This window comes from Herpailurus yagouaroundi, unplaced genomic scaffold (genome assembly GCF_014898765.1).
Source record: "Herpailurus yagouaroundi ecotype Mexico unplaced genomic scaffold, PumYag 67641, whole genome shotgun sequence".
Taxonomy (NCBI): Eukaryota; Metazoa; Chordata; class Mammalia; order Carnivora; family Felidae; genus Herpailurus; species Herpailurus yagouaroundi.
In genome coordinates this window covers 3,471,771-3,490,500 of record NW_024420442.1, presented here as the reverse complement: position 1 = coordinate 3,490,500, position 18,730 = coordinate 3,471,771, and the positions used below count along the sequence as shown (strand labels likewise).

Below are 18,730 nucleotides of genomic sequence, written 5' to 3'. Positions count from 1 at the left end.
AAGTAAGAATACGCAGCTCGCCAGATTAGCCAGATAGCTCGTGGCAAGCGAAGCCAGGATTTAGACCTCTGTAGTCTGGCTCCAGATTTGCTCTCATAAACCTGTCACACCAGATCATGATTCCTGGCTACTTTGGCTTACAATAGGGCTCCCCTTGGGGCGCCTGAGTGGCTCAGTCGGTTGAGTGCCTGGCTTCGGCTCAGGTCATGATCTCACGATTCACGGGTTCGAGCCCCACATTGGGCTCTGTGCTGACAGCTTGGAGCCTGCTTTGGATTTTCTGTCTCCCTCTCTTTCTGCCTCTCCCCTGCTTGCACTCTGTCCCTTTCTCTCTCTCAAAAATAAAGAAACATTAAAAATAAAAAAAAAAAAAGAATAGGGCCCCACCTGAAGTTTAAAATAAAAAGTAGATTAAATTTAGCTTAAAAATTGTAAACAAATACTAGCGTGGGTGGTATGGAGTTCGGGCAACGCTCCCCTGGGGTACACGAGGGACTGTGGGTTAGATGACGGGGGAGTACACTGCGGACAGAGATGTGCGAGAACACGTCTGAGACGTCACAGCTGCTCTAGATAGTCTAATGCAAGCCGTGAGGAAAACTCTTGTATTTCTCCCACATAACAACGGATCCAAGACTGAAAATTCATCATCGGGATCCTAGCCAAGGGAGGGAGAGGCCTGCATAATCCGGAAGAGTCAGCCTGAGGACGAAACATCTTGGTTAAAGTCAGAGAGAGGCCGTGGGATCGCCATCCCTTGACATCTTTTCTTCTTTTTTTAAAAAAAAATTTTTTTTAAATGCTCATTTTATTTTTGGGGGAGAGAAGGAATTCCAAGCAGGCTCCATGCTGAAGCATGGAGCCTGACTCAAGGCTCAAACTCACAAACTGAGCCGAAATCAAGAGTCAGACGCTCAACTGACGGAGCCACTCAGGCGCCCCCCCCCCCACCTCCTTGACATCTTTTCTAAACGTGACTTGGTCAGTCACCATGTTTCAGCTGATCTCTGAGCCATCCTGCAGCGACGCTTATCCATTAGGCACGGTAGGCAAGGTGCATACATCTTACAAAGGCCCCCACCAATTGTTTAATTTCTTTCACAGGATGATGCTGAAAACACTGATGGTTGCCATAGTAAAAAGAAGATGAATCATGTGTAATACGAAGCATAGGGCTCATTATTAGAAACTGCATGTAATGTTCAGGATATTAACACCTCCCAAAGCATCTACAAAACACATGGTTTTTTTTTTTTTTTAAGTTTATTTATTTTGAGAGAGACCAAAGCAGCGTGAGTCGGGGAGGAACCCAAAGAGAGGGAGAGAATCCCAAGCAGGCTCCACCCTGAAAGCACAGAGCCCGATGCAGGGTTCCAGCCCACAAAGCGTGAGATCATGACCTGAGCTGAAATCAAGAGTCGGATGCTTAACCAACTGAGCCACGGAGGCACCCCATTACGAAACACATCTTGAAGAGAGAACCATAGAGCCCTCAATCTGGTATAGGGGTCAAGGGCAGACGACTCCAAAATGTGCCACTTTGGAATATTGATGATTTCATTTCATTTTTATTTATTTTTCAATGTTTATTTATTTTGAGAGAGTGAGAGAGCACTAGCGGGGGAGGGCAGAGAGCGAGCAAGAGAAAGAGAGGGGCGCCTGGGTGACTCAGTCAGTTAAGCATCCGACTTCGGCTCAGGTCATGATCTCTAGGTTCGTGGATTTGAGCCCATGCCGGGCTCTGTGCTGACAGCTCGGAGCCTGAAGCCTGCTTCGGATTCTGTCTCCTTCTCTCTCTGCTCCTCCCCCACTTGCGCTCTGTCTCTCTCAAAAATACATAAACATTAAAAAATTAGAGAGAGAGAGAGAGAGAGAGAGAGAGAGAGAGAGAGAATCCCAAGCAGGCTCTGAGCTCTCAGTGCAGAGCCTGATGCCAAGCTTGATCTCACAAACCATGAGATCGTGACCAGAACTGAATTCAAGGGTCAGATGTTTAACTGACTGAGCCACCCAGGCACCCTGGCATATTGATTATTTTAAATAAAAATTACTTAATAAACAGCCAATACAGGGGCACCTGGGTCGCTCAGTCGGTTAAGCGTCCCGACTTTGGCTCACGTCATGATCTCGCAGTCCGTGAGTTCGAGCCCCACGTTGGGCTCTGTGCTGACAGCTCAGAGCCTGGAGCCTGTTTCGGATTCTGTGTCTCTCTCTCTCTCTGACTCTCCCCGTTCATGCTCGCTCTCTCTCTCTCTCTCTCTCTCTCTGTCTCAAAAATAAATAAATGTTAAAAATAATAATAATAATAATACAAGAAACAGCCAATACAAAAAGAACACCCCGAGCCCCCTTTGTCTCCAGAAAAGTAAGAAATAAATCGTGAAAGTTACCCTCCCTGTACCAGGAAGTAAAGAGACATCCTCCATAGAGCAGAGAAGGCTGTGTAAACACCCCTTAACACCCCTTGTCACCCTTTCCTAATTTACTACCCCAGCCCAAATTCTGTTTAGAATTCCTTCTGAATCGAAGCTCCCAAACACAAGTTTTCTTTGCCCTGCCAATTCCTCAGAGATGCCTTGGTTATTTCTTGAGGTGTCACTGTCATTATTTGGCCACTGTGTTCACGCAATAAAACTGTTTTTTCTCCTGTCAAACTGTCTCATGTCAATTTAATTCCTAAACCAGCTAGAAGACCTTGAAGGACGGAAGGAAAAAATCTTCCTCCCTTACACTGGCCTGGATCTCTTTTGACAATAAATACAATTTTATTTTTTCCAAAGCAAGAGATCAGGATGATATTTTTAGGGAAAAAAAGGCAGCACGGGGGGAGAGGGAGCAGCAGGGGGAAAGGTGGAAACTGACCTGAGTTCATGCCAGGAGCCCAGCACAGGGGACGGCTGAGCTTGTATAGGGGACATGCTACCTCAGATGCGCGAGTGGAGGACCACCGAGGATGCATACTTCGCTGTGGCCTCCTAAGCCAGCAAAATGCAAGAGTTCTCGGTGCACTAAGCCCTGGGCTGGGGGGTCTACACTTGCACTCCGATGGGGCGTCATTACTAAAAATCCGGAGTACTTGAACTTTCTCATCGGGCACATTGGATTTCCTGTAGAGTGCATCTTACCTAGAATGTTCTACAAATCCGGCCCCAACATCCGACTCTCGGCACCCGGGAAACATGGTGGGCTCTGCTTTCTGTGTCCTTGCAGAAACTCGGTTCATTTCACTTTACTTATTAGCCTGGCGTGTGTGCAGGTTGCCAAATATAGAGGGCTGGACCATGAGACTTTCTCAAAACGTTTCCCAAAGGGCTCCTGTAGGTAGTGAGAAGTCTCGAACCCCCATCTCTCCCCGTCCCTGATTTGCCCCCCGAATCAGGTCGCATAATCCGGTACCATCCCGTCCTCAGACCACTCTGCTCAAGAGGGGCGTGGTAAACCGAACTTTCAATTAGAGACCCGATTGTGCACAAACCCAAGCTCCCGCCTTGCCCCACACAGCCCTTATTTTTTGGCCACGCCCCAGACACTTGCGTGTCGAAGCAAGTCCCACCCACCTCAGTTGGCGGAAAGGGAGAGCCAATAGCAATCGTCTAAAGGGGATCACGTAGGCGTCGAACTTGCGCCAAACCTTTGAACTGGTACGAGGCGCCAAAAGAGGCCAGCTCTGGTCTCGATCACCACAGGGTGGGCGGAGGCGGTGGCCGTCCACCCCACCACAGCCATGGAGCCTCTGCCCAGCGGCGACTACTGTGACCTGGGTGCATACTGTGACCCCGACTACTACTGGCTGGGGATGCAAGAAGTGGAAATCACATCTGAACCTGTGCAGGACGCGGCCCCAGACGCCAAAGAAGACGGCCACATTGATGACGGCAGTCTAGTCCCCTTGGGCGACAATAACCCCCAGGGCGGTGTCAGCTATGCCAACTCTGGAGGCGACATCAACCGTGAAGGCGTGGCGAACCCTGACGGCGAAGGGAACCACGAGGCCAGCGGTGTCGTCCAGGCGCTGGGGCAGCAGCACGCTGAAGGGCCACCCCAAGTGGCAGCCGCTGGGGCTCGTCAGCCCCGCGGCAGAGCCCCGCGCTCTAAGTTCACGGCATTTCAGGTGCAGGAGCTGGAAAGCGTTTTCCAGCGCACTCAATACCCTGACGTGGCCACAAGGTAAGTGGCTTGCTCCGGCAAGTGCCCTTCGCCTCACGGCCAGGCATCGTTTCCCTACCCCCTCCCGGCCCCCCTGCCCCTTCACCCTCACCCGCCCCCCCCCGACCTCCTTCTCCCCCTCCTAAACCAAAAAGGACTAGGGTTGGGGAGAATGCCTTCTGTGCATCAAGGGAAATATTTGTATACAGTAATTATATGAAACAAGTCTGTGGAAATCTGTGGTGGGTCGTCTTTTTGTTTTTTTTTAAAATTGTGGTGGGGACGCCGGGCTGGCTCAGTTGGGAGAGCGTGGGATTCTTGATCTCTGGGAGTCGTGAGTTCGGGGTTCGAGCCCCACCTAGGCATAGAGATTACACAAACAAGCACAAACTTCAAGAAAAAAAGACTTAAGGGGAGCCTGGGTGGCTCAGTCGTTTAAGCGGTTAAGCGTCCAACTCTTGATTTGGGCTCAGGTCCTGATCTCCCGGTTCGTCAGTTCGAGCCCAGTCGAGCCCACATCGGGCTCTGCGCTGAAGTGCTCTCGTGCGCGCGCTCTTTCTGTCTCTCTCTCTCTCTCAAAAAAAAAAAAAAAAATTAAAAAAAAAAAGACTTATTAAAAAGCTGGTAAAATAGGGAGTCGTGGCTGGCTCAGAGGAGCATGCAGCTTTTGACCTCAGGGTCCTAAGTTTGAGCCATTTATCGGTGTAGAGATTACTAAAAAAAAAATAAATTAAAAAAAACTGTGGTAAAATATGTGTAAAGATAAAATATACGATCTTAACCATTTTTTTCAGTGTATAGTTCACTAAAGTGCATTCATATTTTTTTTTTACAACGAATCTCCAGAACTCTTTCCACCTTGCAAAACTAAAAGGATGCACGCTGAACCACTCTCTGTTCCCCCATCTCCCCCAGCCCCTGGCGATCACCTTTCTACTTTGTGTTCTGATGAATTTGACTACTGTTGGTGCCTCATATAAGTGGGATTACACAGTATTTTTCTTTTTATGCCTGAAGTATTTCACTTACTATAATGTTATCGGGGTTCATCCACGATGTAGCGTGTCTCAGAATTCCCTTCCTTTTTTAGGGTTGAGTGGGAATTTCATTGATCTATTCATTTATTAGTGGGCACTTGAGTGGCTTCTACCTTTTGGCTATTGTGAATAGCGCTGTTGTGAACATGGGCGTGCAAATAGCAGTTGGAGTCACTGTTTTCAATCATTTGGGGTAGATATCCAGAATTGCTAGATCGTTTGGTAAGCCTGTTTTTAATTTTTCAAGCAGCTACTGTGCTGTGTCCCGCAGTGGCTGCAAGTGCACAAGGATTCCAATTTCTTCACATTCTTGTTAACACTTGTTTATTTATTTAAAACATTTTATTTTTAGGTAATCTCTACACCCCAGGTGGGGCTTGAACTCACAAGCCCGAGATCAAGAGTCACACGCTCCACTGGCTGAGCCAGCCAGGCGCCCCTGTTTTTTTTTTGTTTGTTTGTTTGTTTGTTTTTAATTTTTTTTCAACGTTTTTTATTTATTTTTGGGACAGAGAGAGGCAGAGCATGAACAGGGGAGGGGCAGAGAGAGAGGGAGACACAGAATCGGAAGCAGGCTCTAGGCTCCAAGCCATCAGCCCAGAGCCTGACGCGGGGCTCGAACTCACGGACCGCGAGATCGTGACCTGGCTGAAGTCGGACGCTTAACCGACTGCGCCACCCAGGCGCCCCTGGGCGCCCCTGTTTTTAATATTAGCCGTCTCGATGGCTGTGAAGTGGTATTTCATTGTGGTTTTGATTTGTATTTCCGTATTGATTAGTGATGTTGAGGATCTTTTCATGGGCATATTCAAGCCCTGCGCCCATTTTTATTCTCCATAAGACTAATTTATTCATTTTTTTTCCTGATTTCTTTATTTTGGTCAAATACTCGTAAAATGTCTTTACCATTTTTCATTGTGCAGTTCAGTGGCATTACGTACATTATTCTTATGTTACCATCACCACCGTTCATTTTCAGAAATTTCTCATATTGCAAACCTGAAACTATTACCATTACACAATAATACACCCCACGATCCCCTGGTAACCACCATTATACTTCCTGTCTGTGATTTTGTCGTTTTGTGACCGGTTTATTTTACATAGCATACAGTCTTTTAATTTTTTGTAAGCTTTTTGGCTTTTTTATTGAAGTATAATTGACATACAGTGTTATATTGGTTTCAGGTGTACAACATAATGATTCAACGACTTTATACATTACTCAGTGCACACCACGATAAGTGTGGTCACCATCCGTCACCATAGAACATTATTACAAATTATTGACTATATTCCCTATATTGTATGTTCATTTTCATGACTTATTTATTTTATAACTAGAAGTTTGTACTTCTTAATCCCCTCAATTTCACCTGTCCCCCGACCCAATTCCCCTCTGGGAACCGTCAGTTTCTTCTCTGTATTACAGTCTGTCTTTTTGGTTGTCTATCTCTCTTTTGTTTTTTAGATTCTACCTATAGGGGTGGCTGGATGGCTCAGTGGGTTAAGAATCTGACTCTTGATCGAGAGAGGGAGACACGGAAGCCGAAGCAGGCTCCAGGCTCCAAGCTATCAGCACAGAGCCCGATGCAGAGCTTGAACTCACAAACCGGGAGAACATGACCTGAGCCGAAGTCGGACGCTTAACTGACTGAGCCACCCAGGCGCCCCTATCCATTTATTATTAATGAGCACTCGGGTTGCTTCCACTTTTTGGCTCTTGGGAATTACACTGCTAGGCACATAGGTGTCAAAATATCTTTCCAAGACCCTGTGTTCAGTTCTTTCAGGTATATACTCAGAAATGGAATTGTCGGGTCATTTGGTAATTTCTATGTTTAAATTTTTGAGCAGCGCTCAAACCCACAAACTCGAACCCACAAACCATGAGATTATGACCTGAACCGAACTGTTTTTCTTAGCGGCTGCACAAGGGTTCCAATTTCCCCACATCCTCACCAGCACTTGTTATTTTCTGGGTTTTTTTTTTTTTTTTTTTTTTTTTTTTTTTTGATAGTATCCATTCTAACGGTATGAGGTAGCAGTGTGGTTTTGGTTTGCATTTCCTTAATGACTAATTAGTGATGTTGAGCATCTTTTCATGGCCATTTTAATATCATCTTTGGAGAAATGTCTATCCAAGGCCTTTGCCCAGTTCTTAACCGGTTGCTTGTTTATTTATTGAGTTGTAGTCCTTAATATATTGTGGATGTTAACTCCTTATCAGATATATGATTTGCACATATTTTCTCCATTTGAAGGGTTGCCTTGTCACTCTACTGATTTTTTTTTGAAGTTTGAAAATTTATTTTGAGAGAGAGAGAGAGAGCCCACACGCACCTGAGTGCATATGTGCTAGTTGGAGAGGGGGAAGAGGGAGGGAGAGAATCCTAAGCACAATCCACACTCAACACAGAGCCTGACGTGGGACTCAACCCCACAAACCATGAGATCATAACCTGAGGCTAAATCAAGAGTCAGGCACTTAACTGACTGAGCCAGCCAGGTACCCCTCACTTTATTGATTTTGTACTTTGGTCTACAGAAGTTTTTAATTTTGATGTAGTATAATTTATACATTTTTTTTTATCGTCTGTGTTGGTAGCCTTTTGTAAATAAAATTTTATTGGAATCAGGCTAAGGAGAATAAGGTACTCTCCTGCAGCTAGCTGTAGGGCTGGATCCTTTCATTTACAATTTTGGGGCGGGCGCCTGGTTGGCTAGGTGGTTAAGCGTCCGATTTCGGCTCAGGTCGTGATCTCGCGGTTCGTGAGTTCGAGGCCGGCGTCGGGCCCTGTGCTGACAGCTCAGAGCCTGGAGCCTGCTTCAGATTCGGTGTTTCCCTCTCTCTCTCTGCCCGTCCCCTGCTCACTCTCTGTCTGTCTGTCTCTCTCTCAAAAAACAAATCATAATAAACATTAAAAACTTTTTATAAATAAATAAAATTTTGAGGGAGGGGGTCACCTGGCTGGCTCAGTCAGAAGAGCGTGTGACTCTTGATCTCAGGGTCAAGACTTTGAACCCCACTTAGGACATAGAGCCTACTTAAAAATTTTTTAAATAAATTTAAAAAAGTTGGAGGGGCACCTGGCTGTCTCAGTCAGCAGAGCATGTGACTCTTGATCTCGGGGTTGTGAGTTCAAACCCCACATTGGGCATAGAGCTTACTTAAAAAATAATAAATAAATAAATAAATAAGTAAATAAAACTGTGATAATTTGTTGATCATATATTTGTTTGCATTAATTTTTTATTTTTTATTTAAAAGATTTTTTAGTGTTTATTTATTTTTGAGAGAGAGACAGAGTGCGAGTGGAGGAGGGAACTGAGAGAGAGGGAGACACAGAATCCAAAGCAGGTTCCAGGCTCTGAGCTGTCAGCACAGAGTCCAATGCGGGGCTTGAACCCACAAACCATGAGATCATGACCTGAACCAAAGTCGGATGCCTAACCAACTGAGCCACCCCGGAGCCCCGAATTTTTCTTTTTTTAAATAGTGCAATAAAATTATTTATCGTGACTACCAAGATGTTAATGCTACCTTAAATTTTGAGGGGAAACCGTAGCAAGCCTGGAACTGGGAATTACAGAAAAGTTTACTTGGGGGGTGGGCTCTTGAGGGGAGGGTACACGTTTTAAAACAAGCATAAAAAGTATATCTGTACATTTCACTTTATCCACAGCTCCAAATACTAAACATTTGTGGTTTTCTCCCCGCAGAAGAGAACTTGCAAGCTGCATGAATGTGACCGAAACCAGAGTGCAGGTCAGTAAACCTGAATGGCAGGGCAGCCATTCTGAAACCGGCTTTAGGACTCGTAACACTTCTGTTCCGGGGTTCTCAAGTTGGTCTTTTCGGTTTTCTTTTTTAACTTTGGCAAATAAATCGACTTTAGGAGTCTTTGTGGGTGAAAAATGGGGTATGTGAACTCCAGCTTACAGATGTTTCCCATTACCCGAGGGAACATGATTCCTTTCTCTTAAATTTTTTTAGTGTTCATTTATTACTTAAAAAAAAATTTTTAAGGGGGAGCGGGGGAGGGGCAGAGAGAGAAGGAGACGCAGAATCCGAAGCAGGTTCCAGGCTCCAAGCTGTCAGCACAGAGCCGGCTGCAGGGCCGAACCCACCACCCAAAACACAGATATCCTTTGAAGAGTCATGTGTGGAGACATATTGGGGCTCAGGCTGACTGTGGAAGTATTCAAATTAATGCACAGAGGAGCAGGTTATGAGAGGGATTGGTTATACTAAGTTAAAGCCATGCATAAGCTCTTAGCGAAGTGGGTGAATTTATAAACTTTGGGGTGGGGGCGCCTGGGAGGCTCAGTCGGTTAGCATCCGACTTCGGCTCAGGTCATGATCTCACAGTCCGTGGGTTTGAGCCCCGTGTCGGGCTCTGTGCTGACAGCTCAGAGCCTGGAGCCTGCTTCAGATTCCGTGTCTCCCTCTCTCTGTGCCCCTCCCCTGCTCGTGCTCTGTCTCTCTCTCTCTCTCTCTCTCTCTCTCTCTCAAAAATAAACATTAAAAAAAAAACATTGGGGTGAGGGAGAAATGTATGCTCAGAACATGCTATACGAGTAACCAGTGTCTGTTTAGTGAAGCTAAGACTGATGGTGGAGGGACAGCTTCAAAGTTCGAGAACCCAGCCCTCTTGCTGTTGTTTTTAAGTGTTTGGTAAGGCAATGTGGAGAGTGAGAGCTCTACGTTCTAATTTTCTGGAATATTTTGATGCATCAACCTGAAAACATTGCTGGGACAGTCACGTTACGGTGAGAATGGGGGAACGGTTTGCAGGCTTTGAAAATTTGCCTAAAGTATGAAACAAGCAAAAAGAAAAAAAACAACCACCCAGTACTGAATGAATATTAACTGACCTAAGAAGGGCGAAAAGGTTAGAGAAGAACTACATGTCAGTCAAAATAGGCCTTCTGGGTACTACACAAATTCTACAAATCTATTAAACACGTAAGCACATATTCTCTTGAGGATTTCTAACATTTTAAGAATTTTTTTCATGTTGGTAATACTATTTTGAAGAGTTGAGTTTTGTGGAATTTGGTTGGTTGGGGGTTGGGTGGCCCTTATTTGGGGATAGAGTCATTGTGTTAATTTTAAATACTTTCATTCCCTCAGGCACTTTTGACTAATTTGTAGGTCATGCCGTAAAAAGGTGACCCCCCCCAAAAAAAAAAACCCACTTAAGTTACAGCAAAGTGATATTTGCCCAAAAAAGAAAGGAAAGGAAATCAGGCTGGGTGTATCGGCTTTGCTGCAGAGTGCATGTGTGAGTACATTGATGGAAAGGAGTTGCAGGGGCACCTGGCTGGTTCGGTAGGAGGAGCATGTAACTCTTGATATCGGGTCGTGGGTTCGAGACCCATGCTGGGTGTAGAGATTACTAAAAAATGTAAATAAACTTTAAAAAATTTCTAAAAAAAGAACAGTTGCAGATCTGGTGGTGGGAGTACCTGAAAAGCAGCCCAACAGAGCTGACTGTTGAGTAGTGGCATCCCAACACCGCAGACTGGGGCCCCGGGGCCTGGCTCAGACTGGAAAGGTTGGGAGCAGACTGGGATCGCTTTTTCACGCTGACAAGGCATATTGCAGAGGAAAAGAAAAACGTTAAGGTTTGGTGACTAGCTCTTTCTCCTTCCTGGGTTCCCTAATGCACTCTCAGTGGCATTCTGAAGGGGAAAGAACCCACAAGAAACAAATCGGGGAGAAAACAGTGTTCTCACAGATTTCCCAACCAGATAGTTGAATTTCTCCAAGAAACTTAATACATGGTTTCCTCCTTTCTTTTGCAAACAGAACTGTTTTGTAAAGCCAATGTTGAGAATACAGCCCATATCAGGGCGCCCGGGTGGCTCAGTCGATTAAGCCTCTGACTCTTGGTTTCAGCTCAGGTCATGATCTTACTGTTTGTGAGTTTGAGCCCCGCATCAGGCTCTATGCTGACAGCATGGAGCCTGCTTGAGATTCTCTCTCCCTCTTTCTCTGCCCCTCCTCCACTTCCTCTCTATCTCTCTCTCTCAAAATAAGCAAATAAACATTTTTTTAAAAATTTTAAGAAGAGAGAATACAGCCCATACAACAGCCAGCTTTCGTTATCTTATGTTTATGGGCATTTGACCACTGGTATGTTCAGATCCACCCCCCAACCCCGGAATGAGCTCGATCACACCGGCCTTGTTGAAGCTATGTATTTATGCAGCAGAAATACCACAAATCTTAAAATAGGAGTGCAAGCATGAGGCCTCAGGCAGGGAGAGAAGGCCTTTTGTGCCACTCAAGATGCGTAGTTTGGAAACTTCTGAAGGGATTTCAATCTAATGTTAACCCCATTAACTAGGACACCGAGAAGATAGTCGAGTCTAACTGACCGTTTTGTTTGCTTGTTTGCAAAACTATCGGGCAGGTATTTAGGAAGAAGAAGCCATTTTATGACCCCTTTACCCTCATTGTTGTCAACCACCTTCCTAAAGTGCTGTTTCACCTTGCCTTAAGAAAAAGGGATGGGATTGGGACCTCCTGGTTGTGTAGCAGCTCCGAGGGGCCCTGCCCTGCCCTGCCTTGTCCTGCCCTGCTGGACAAGAGCGGCTCGGGTCCGGGATCCTGGAACTGTGGCCAGAGGGAGATGACCTGGCCCTGAGCCTGGAAAAGTTTGTAGGGTGAGGCAAGTTGGAGCAGAATTGACGACCGTGACGATGGTGTGCCTCTTTCCCCTAGACTCCTGGGCGGCCAAAGAGTCTTGAGCATTTTAGTTAATTTGGGTCAAGTTGGCCTCCACTTTCCTTAACACTACGGGTTGAAGTATCAAGGCAGTGCGCCTGGCCCCCGCAACTCTCACGCCCCAGTGAGACGAGCCACAAACTCCATGGGACCCCATGACGAGGCCTCCCTTACCAGACTGCTTTTTTTTTTTTTTTAATTTTTTTTTCAACGTTTATTTATTTTTGGGACAGAGAGAGACAGAGCATGAACGGGGGAGGGGCAGAGAGAGAGGGAGACACAGAATCGGAAACAGGCTCCAGGCTCTGAGCCATCAGCCCAGAGCCTGACGCGGGGCTCGAACTCACGGATCGCGAGATCGTGACCTGGCTGAAGTCGGACGCTTAACCGACTGCGCCACCCAGGCGCCCCCAGACTGCTTTTTAATTCTCAAGAGGTTTCGGAGGAGTAATGACCCCTTAGACATCCTTGAAGGAAATCTGTCTGAAAACCCAACGCGTTTCTTCCTATTAATTATTTACTTTGCACCGAAGATAGGCTTGTCAAATAGGAAGCTGTTCCCCTCAATATGACCTTAAATAGGGCCCCCTATTGACAATGCCCACATTATCCCCAAAACAAGGTGACACCGTCCCTAGTGAGGAGACGGCAGGAGGTAACTGGCGGTAACAGGTGGTCGTCAGCCGCCAGGATACAGACCCTTCTTTATCCTGTTACCAGGTAGTTGATCCGCAAGAAGCGGGTGCGACTCATAAGTAGACCTGCATCCGATACCTGAAGAAACCATTTGAATCTTAAAATTGGGAAGAGAGGGACAAAGTGATAAGCCGACTCCGGAATTTGGCACATAGCTGGTGCTCACTAAGGGGGAGCTAAAGGGAGGGGGTGTGGTGGTAACTTCCCTGAGCAAACAGCTTCCCTTGGCGCAGCATGAAATCTCAGTGGTGCACACACTTGCACGTAGGTAGTGGCTTTTGTCTTCGGACGTTAACTGTTCGATGTACTAAACCGATCCCCTTTTCCCTCTGACTGCAGGTTTGGTTTAAGAACAGGAGAGCCAAGCTCAGGAGAACTGAGAGGGCATCAATGCCCACAACTACTCCACCTACTAACCTGGAACACCTGGTCATCCTAATGCTGGACGGGCCCTAGAATGTCGCTCTCGTTCAGAAGCCAGATTGGAGATGGGTTCTTCCGGTGCCACTGACACCCGGGCCGCCTTGTTGCCCCTGCCACCCTTTTCTCCTCCGCAGTTGTGTTATCAATAAAGAGAAAATTTTTCTGTGCCTTTGCCTTTGTGTATCAAACGGGAGCAAGTAGGGTGTGTATGCAAATTGCAAAGGAAATGCCATTTACACAGGATGACGAGGAGGCCTCCTTTCATGAGGAGACCTCCCTGAGTCACCATCTGGAGGCCCTGCATGTCGCAGAAGTTCCCCGAGTGCCCATGATGACTCGGCGCTGACCTGTATCTCCACCATCCCTCCCTCCCTCACCCCATCGTCATCCCCACCTTGCTCCTTCGGGACCACAAGTATGTGCAAAATGGGGTGGGAGGAGTCCCTAGTGAGAGAGCAGTGTTTCTTCCAGAGATGAGCTCCGTCCATGCTGACAAGTTCAGGCCGAAGCCTGGACTCTGGGGGACACCTCCTAAGAGGTTACTCACGGGGATTTATGGGAAGGCGGCCACCGAACACGCATACACTATGTTTCCAATCCTGGCCACTACCCGCCCTTTTGCGGAGGAGACCGGGGACTGGAATCCATTCTAGCACACAGGTTCTGCAGCTTTAAAAGAAAAATGAGAAGGGAGTCCGTCAAGGCCAGAAAGAGGCTCTTCTCCCTTTTTCCCCCCTCCCCCCACCAGCCGAGGAAAGCACATTATTGATCCTTCCCCAGCTCAGAAGCATTTTGTCACCCTTCACATCCTTGAGAGCACCCCAATTCCAAACACTAAAAGGGGGCCTGTTGGTTTACTGCTGCTCAGAGCAAGAGTAAGGAAACGGTCGGAGCAGTGTTCTAGAATAATCCCTCCTTGTAAAGAAGAGGTCGTACCTCTGCTGTCTTTGTGTTGAGAAGACCAGCGTAGGAAAAAACCCAAACAAGTAAGGCTCAGTGAAGTGCAGAGGCCATGCCCCTCTTCTCTGCGTCGTTCCAATTTTGGCGTATGCGCTGCCAAAGCGAACGCGGGCCCCCTTTTTAAAAAGCGTTAAAGGGGCGCCTGGGTGGCGCAGTCGGTTGAGCGTCTGGCTTCGGCCAGGTCACGATCTCGCGGTCCGGGAGTTCGAGCCCCGCGTCGGGCTCTGGGCTGACGGCTCGGAGCCCGGAGCCTGTTTCCGATTCTGTGTCTCCATCTCTCTCTGCCCCTCCCCCGTTCATGCTCTGTCTCTCTCTGTCCCCAAAATAAATAAACGTTGAAAAAAAAATTAAAAAAAAAAAAAGCGTTAAACTCGTCTCAGTTCAACCTTTGTCTCTGAGGGCTCTTTAGCAACGTGAGGCTCCTTTAATGGGGTTCTGCGTGAAAAGTCACCAGTTGTGGACACCACGGTCCCGTAAGGTGATGGCAGTAATGATGGGTTTCCTCTGGTGGGAGTTAATCAGACACCAGTTTCACAGCACCCGTGTGTCCCCAGAGTGAAGGGGGGCTCTGTGGCCTTGGGAAAGCGTGCCCTCTGTGCCGTGGCATCCACTGATGCCTTATTCCTTCGTCCTGCCTTTCTCGCTTGTGAGTGACGGATGTCGGTAAAGCAGTTGCAATGCCGGGCCCCACAGAGAAACTTATTTCCTAGTGTTGGCCACTGTCCTTCTTTTTTATTTTAGTTTATTTATTTATAAATGTTTATTTTTAAGAGTGAGAGAGAGAGAGAGTGCGCTGTGGGAGGGGGGTGAGGGGCAGAGAGAGAGAGAGAGAGGGAGATGGAGACCCAGGATCCGAAGCAGGCTCTGTGCTGACAGCAGAGAGCCGGGGCGGGGGGGGGGGGGGGGCCGCCGAACCCACCAACCCTGAGATCATGATCTGAGCCGAAATCAAGAGTCAGATGCTCAACCGACTGACCTTTCGGGCTCCCCATCCTTCTTTTTTAAATACTAAGTTTCTCACCGCTTTAGGTACCTTCAGAACTATGAGGTCTGTACCAATATGCTCCAGGCACTGTCACACCTAAGGAATGTGGTGAAAACCTCAAGACGAGGGAGGCTATGCGCGCACAGGTGACATTCCTCACAACTCTAACATAGACCACCCAGACTGCATGTCTGCATGTCACCATGTATGGGAGACAAAGAAGTAGAAATCGTATAAAAGGCCACAACCCGCTGCGCTCGGGGCTCAGCTTTTCAGGTACGAACCCACTGAGCCCGTGAGGGCATGAATCAAGTTCCTTCCTAGAAAGGAAAGCCTTGGTGTCACGACTCTGTCTGTACAAACCTCAGTCCCATTACATTACATGAGGGCTCATCTAGGATTCAGAGACGGTGCATTTCCACCCGCTCCCCCCCCACCCGTTGCTGGGGTACCAACCTCGGGGTACCGGGAGAGGCGACCTCGCCTACCACCAGCAGACCACTTGATCCATAGGAGACTAGCCCATCCCAGCTCGCCAGGGCAAGGACCCGGATGCACAAAGGACACACACACACACACACACACACACACACACGGTGAGGCCCAGGAACCAGCTCAGGGAGCACCGCCCAACAGACTGGTAAGAACCTGGAGTTCCTTTTGGTAGACCTGACTCTAAGAGGAAGAAGGAGAGCCTGATCACCCCCCAGAGTCCCAGAGTTGCCTGAGTAGTTCCCTAAGGAAAAAGGAACAAAACCACAACTCTAAGGTGCTGGGCACTGGGCAGCAGGTTGGAGTCGCTATGTGACTGTGTGTGAAAGTGATAGACAATGGAAAGGTTCCAACCTGACCAAGGGCCAAAGCCAGTGTTGAGTCCCGATCCGTGGTTCCGTGGCAACCTCATATGGCTGAAGACGGCGTCAGGCTTCCTCAGGAATCTGATCCTGGTCAGGGATTAATATGGAACCTGCCAATGCTGAGGGGCTCCTGAAATATCTCCGAGAGGAGAGTGGCGGGAAATGGACAAAGCAATGTACTCTCTCCAAATTAGCCCCCCCTTCCCCCTTTTTCCTCTCTTGTGCATGAAAGTTGTCTGTCAGGGGGAGGAAATGGGTGGAAAGCAGAGTAAACCGGCTCCCCTAGAGTGTCTGTCGAGAAAATTCAAAAAGGGATATTCAGGAGATTATGGTGTGACATTAACTCCCAGAAAGCTCCAGACATTCTGTGAAACTGATGGAACATTGTTTGGGGTAAGCTGGCCCTCCGAGCGCCCACTTGATAAGGAACTGGTTGGCCGAGTGTTCGGGGTCGTTGTGGGGGATCCAGGCCACCCTGACCAATGTCCTTACATTGACCGTTGGCAAGACCTGGTCCTATCCCGGCCACCTTGGCTGAAAGTCTATATCAAAGAGAGCTGTAAAGTTATGATGGCTCGTGTCACGGCTTCCTCCAAATGCTGGCCGGACACTGAAAAACCCATACTGTCGGGAGAGCCTGAGGAAACCCCACCGCTATGTGCTCCTCTGTAGCCCTCATTGCCACCTGCGCCTCCGGCCACCCCGGCTGCTGAAACCCCACCGGAGGCTGCCCGTAGTCCCGAGTCCTCACCGCCTCTAGCACCACCGGCCTCTCCGGCTGTGACCGGCTCGCCCGGACCACCGGTCCTAACCCCATACACCCCTCCCGGAAGGCACCTAGAAAATCAGGCCAGCAGAGACAGTCCCTTCCTGTAGCAATACCGGGGAGCCCTACAGGTGCCACTGAGGGAAACTAGGGGACCCGTCTATTACGATCAGGAAGGCCAGATCTGAGGAGGCCAGCGTGTTTTTGTGTACCAACCCTTTACCACTCTGGACCTCCTAAACTCCCTCCTATACAGAGAAGCCCCAGGCTGTGATTGAACTAATGCAGTCCGTAACTCAAACCCATAATCCTACCTGGACAGACTGCCGTCAACTCCTCCCGACCCCCCTTCCGCATGGAGGAGCGTCGCTGAATTACCCAGGCAGCCCTAAAATGGTTAGAGGAGAGTGCCCCGGCTGGGACGCTAGACACCCAGGCTTAGGCTCAGGCTCACTTCCCCGGGAAGGACCCCAAATGGGACCCAAATGACTCAAACGTAGATGGAGGGCTCGCAAGGACTGAAGGGTAGCAAGAAGCCCTTCTAAATGGCATGAAGGAAGGGGGGAAAGGCCATAAATATGAGTAAGACATCAGAAGTGCTCCAGGGACCCGAGGAGAGCCCTAGCCAGTCCTGTGAGAGACTATGTGAGGCATTTCGTCTCTACATCCCTTTTGACCCGGAGGCGCCCGTTAACCAGCGGATGGTCAGCGTGGCTTTCGTAGCTCAGGCCCAAAGGGACATCCGGCACAGGCTGCAAAAGCTGCAGGGTTTCACCAGCATGAATGCCAGTCGGTTGCTGAAAGTGGCAACTGAGGGGTTTGTCAACCGTGACCAAAAAAGGCAGAAAAAGGCGGACTTGTTAGCTGCTGCCTCGGTGGAGTGGTCAGAGCCCTCCCGGAAAGGTGCCCCGCAGGGGCGAGGCCAGGGCCGAAAAGGGGAACGTCGGGGGGGGAGGGGTCTCACCCAGGACCAAAGTTAGGACGGAACCAGTGTGCGTACTGTCGCCGGGAGGGCCACTGGGAAAATGAGTGTCCCCCGCAGCTGGGTAATTTTCAGCAGGGCCTCAAGCCGAAAGGAAGAGGCCAAGTGGTCCAGGACTGGTGCCAACCAACATCACGGCCTCATGGGGCCCCCATGAGGTGATTTTATGGGGCTAGCCACCAAGGAGGACTATGAGGAGGACTAGGGCAGCCTGGCTCTATTTTGTTAGGCCCCCAAGAGCCTATGGTCCAAATGAATGTGGGGGGGGGGGGTATGGCGACCCATTGACTTCACGGTAGATACTGGGGCAGAACACTTGGTGGTGACACAACACGTGGGCCCCCTCTCACAGAGACAAGCCACTATTGTGGGTTCCACGGACAATCAGAGAGGCTGTCCCTTCCTGCTGCCTCGGGGATGCAGTTTAGGCAGCCATGAAGCCATCCATGAATTCCTGTACCTCCCCGACTGCCTGACCCTCCAGAGCCAATCGATCTTCTCCTTCCAGTGGGAGGATCCCGAAAATGGTGGTGACAAGGGCCAGTTGACTTGGACCGGATTGTCTCAGGGCTTCAAAAAACTCCCCAACCATTTTCCATACTGCATTAGCTTCTGACTTAAAAGCCTTCCCAGTGGATCGACATGGCTGTGTCCTGCTTCAGTACCGAGATGATTACTGCTGGCCGGAAGGTCCCGGGAGGACTCCGTGGAAGGAACTTGGCAACTCCTTACCCTCCTATGGGAAACCGGCTACAAGGTCTCAAGGAAAAAGACCCAAATCTGTCAAGAGAAAGTCAAATATCTGGCTTTACCTCTCCCAGGGGAAGCGCCAACTCGGCCAGAGAGGAAGTAGGCTTTTTGTTCAGTCCTGGTCCCGTCAACCTGATGCCAGGTTTGGGAGTATCTCAGGGCCACAGGTTGCTGTAGAATCTGGATACATAGCTATTCAGTCCTGGTGAAACCATCCTATGAAGCTACAAAGCAGGGAGAGCGGGAGCGCCTAATGTGGGAATCGGCCCAGAAGAAGGTCTTTGGGAAACAAATCGAACCCTCACTAATGTGCCTGGTTTGGAGCTCCCAGACACAACTAAGCCTTTCTTTCTGTATGTCCATGAGTGCACTGGTATTGCAGTGGGAGTCCT

At 48.6% G+C, this 18,730-nt stretch overlaps 1 protein-coding gene across 1 annotated transcript; it reads left to right on the top strand.

The window, feature by feature from the left end:
• The first annotated feature begins 2,225 nt into the window (after window positions 1-2,225).
• LOC121025410 (rhox homeobox family member 1-like) lies at window positions 2,226-13,206 on the top strand. Its single transcript, XM_040467957.1, has 3 exons — window positions 2,226-4,167; window positions 8,907-8,952; window positions 12,955-13,206. The coding sequence occupies exons 1-3, from the start codon at window positions 3,725-3,727 to the stop codon at window positions 13,069-13,071; spliced, it is 606 nt and encodes a 201-aa protein (XP_040323891.1). The 5' UTR covers window positions 2,226-3,724; the 3' UTR covers window positions 13,072-13,206.
• The last annotated feature ends 5,524 nt before the right edge of the window (window positions 13,207-18,730 follow it).

Coding starts and splice junctions, on each gene's coding strand:
- LOC121025410 (XM_040467957.1), top strand. CDS start 3,725: ATGGAGCCTCTGCCCAGCGGCGACTACTGTGACCTGGGTGCATACTGT. Junction 4,168..8,906: donor TACCCTGACGTGGCCACAAG/GTAAGTGGCTTG, acceptor TTCTCCCCGCAG/AAGAGAACTTGCAAGCTGCA. Junction 8,953..12,954: donor TGACCGAAACCAGAGTGCAG/GTCAGTAAACCT, acceptor CTCTGACTGCAG/GTTTGGTTTAAGAACAGGAG.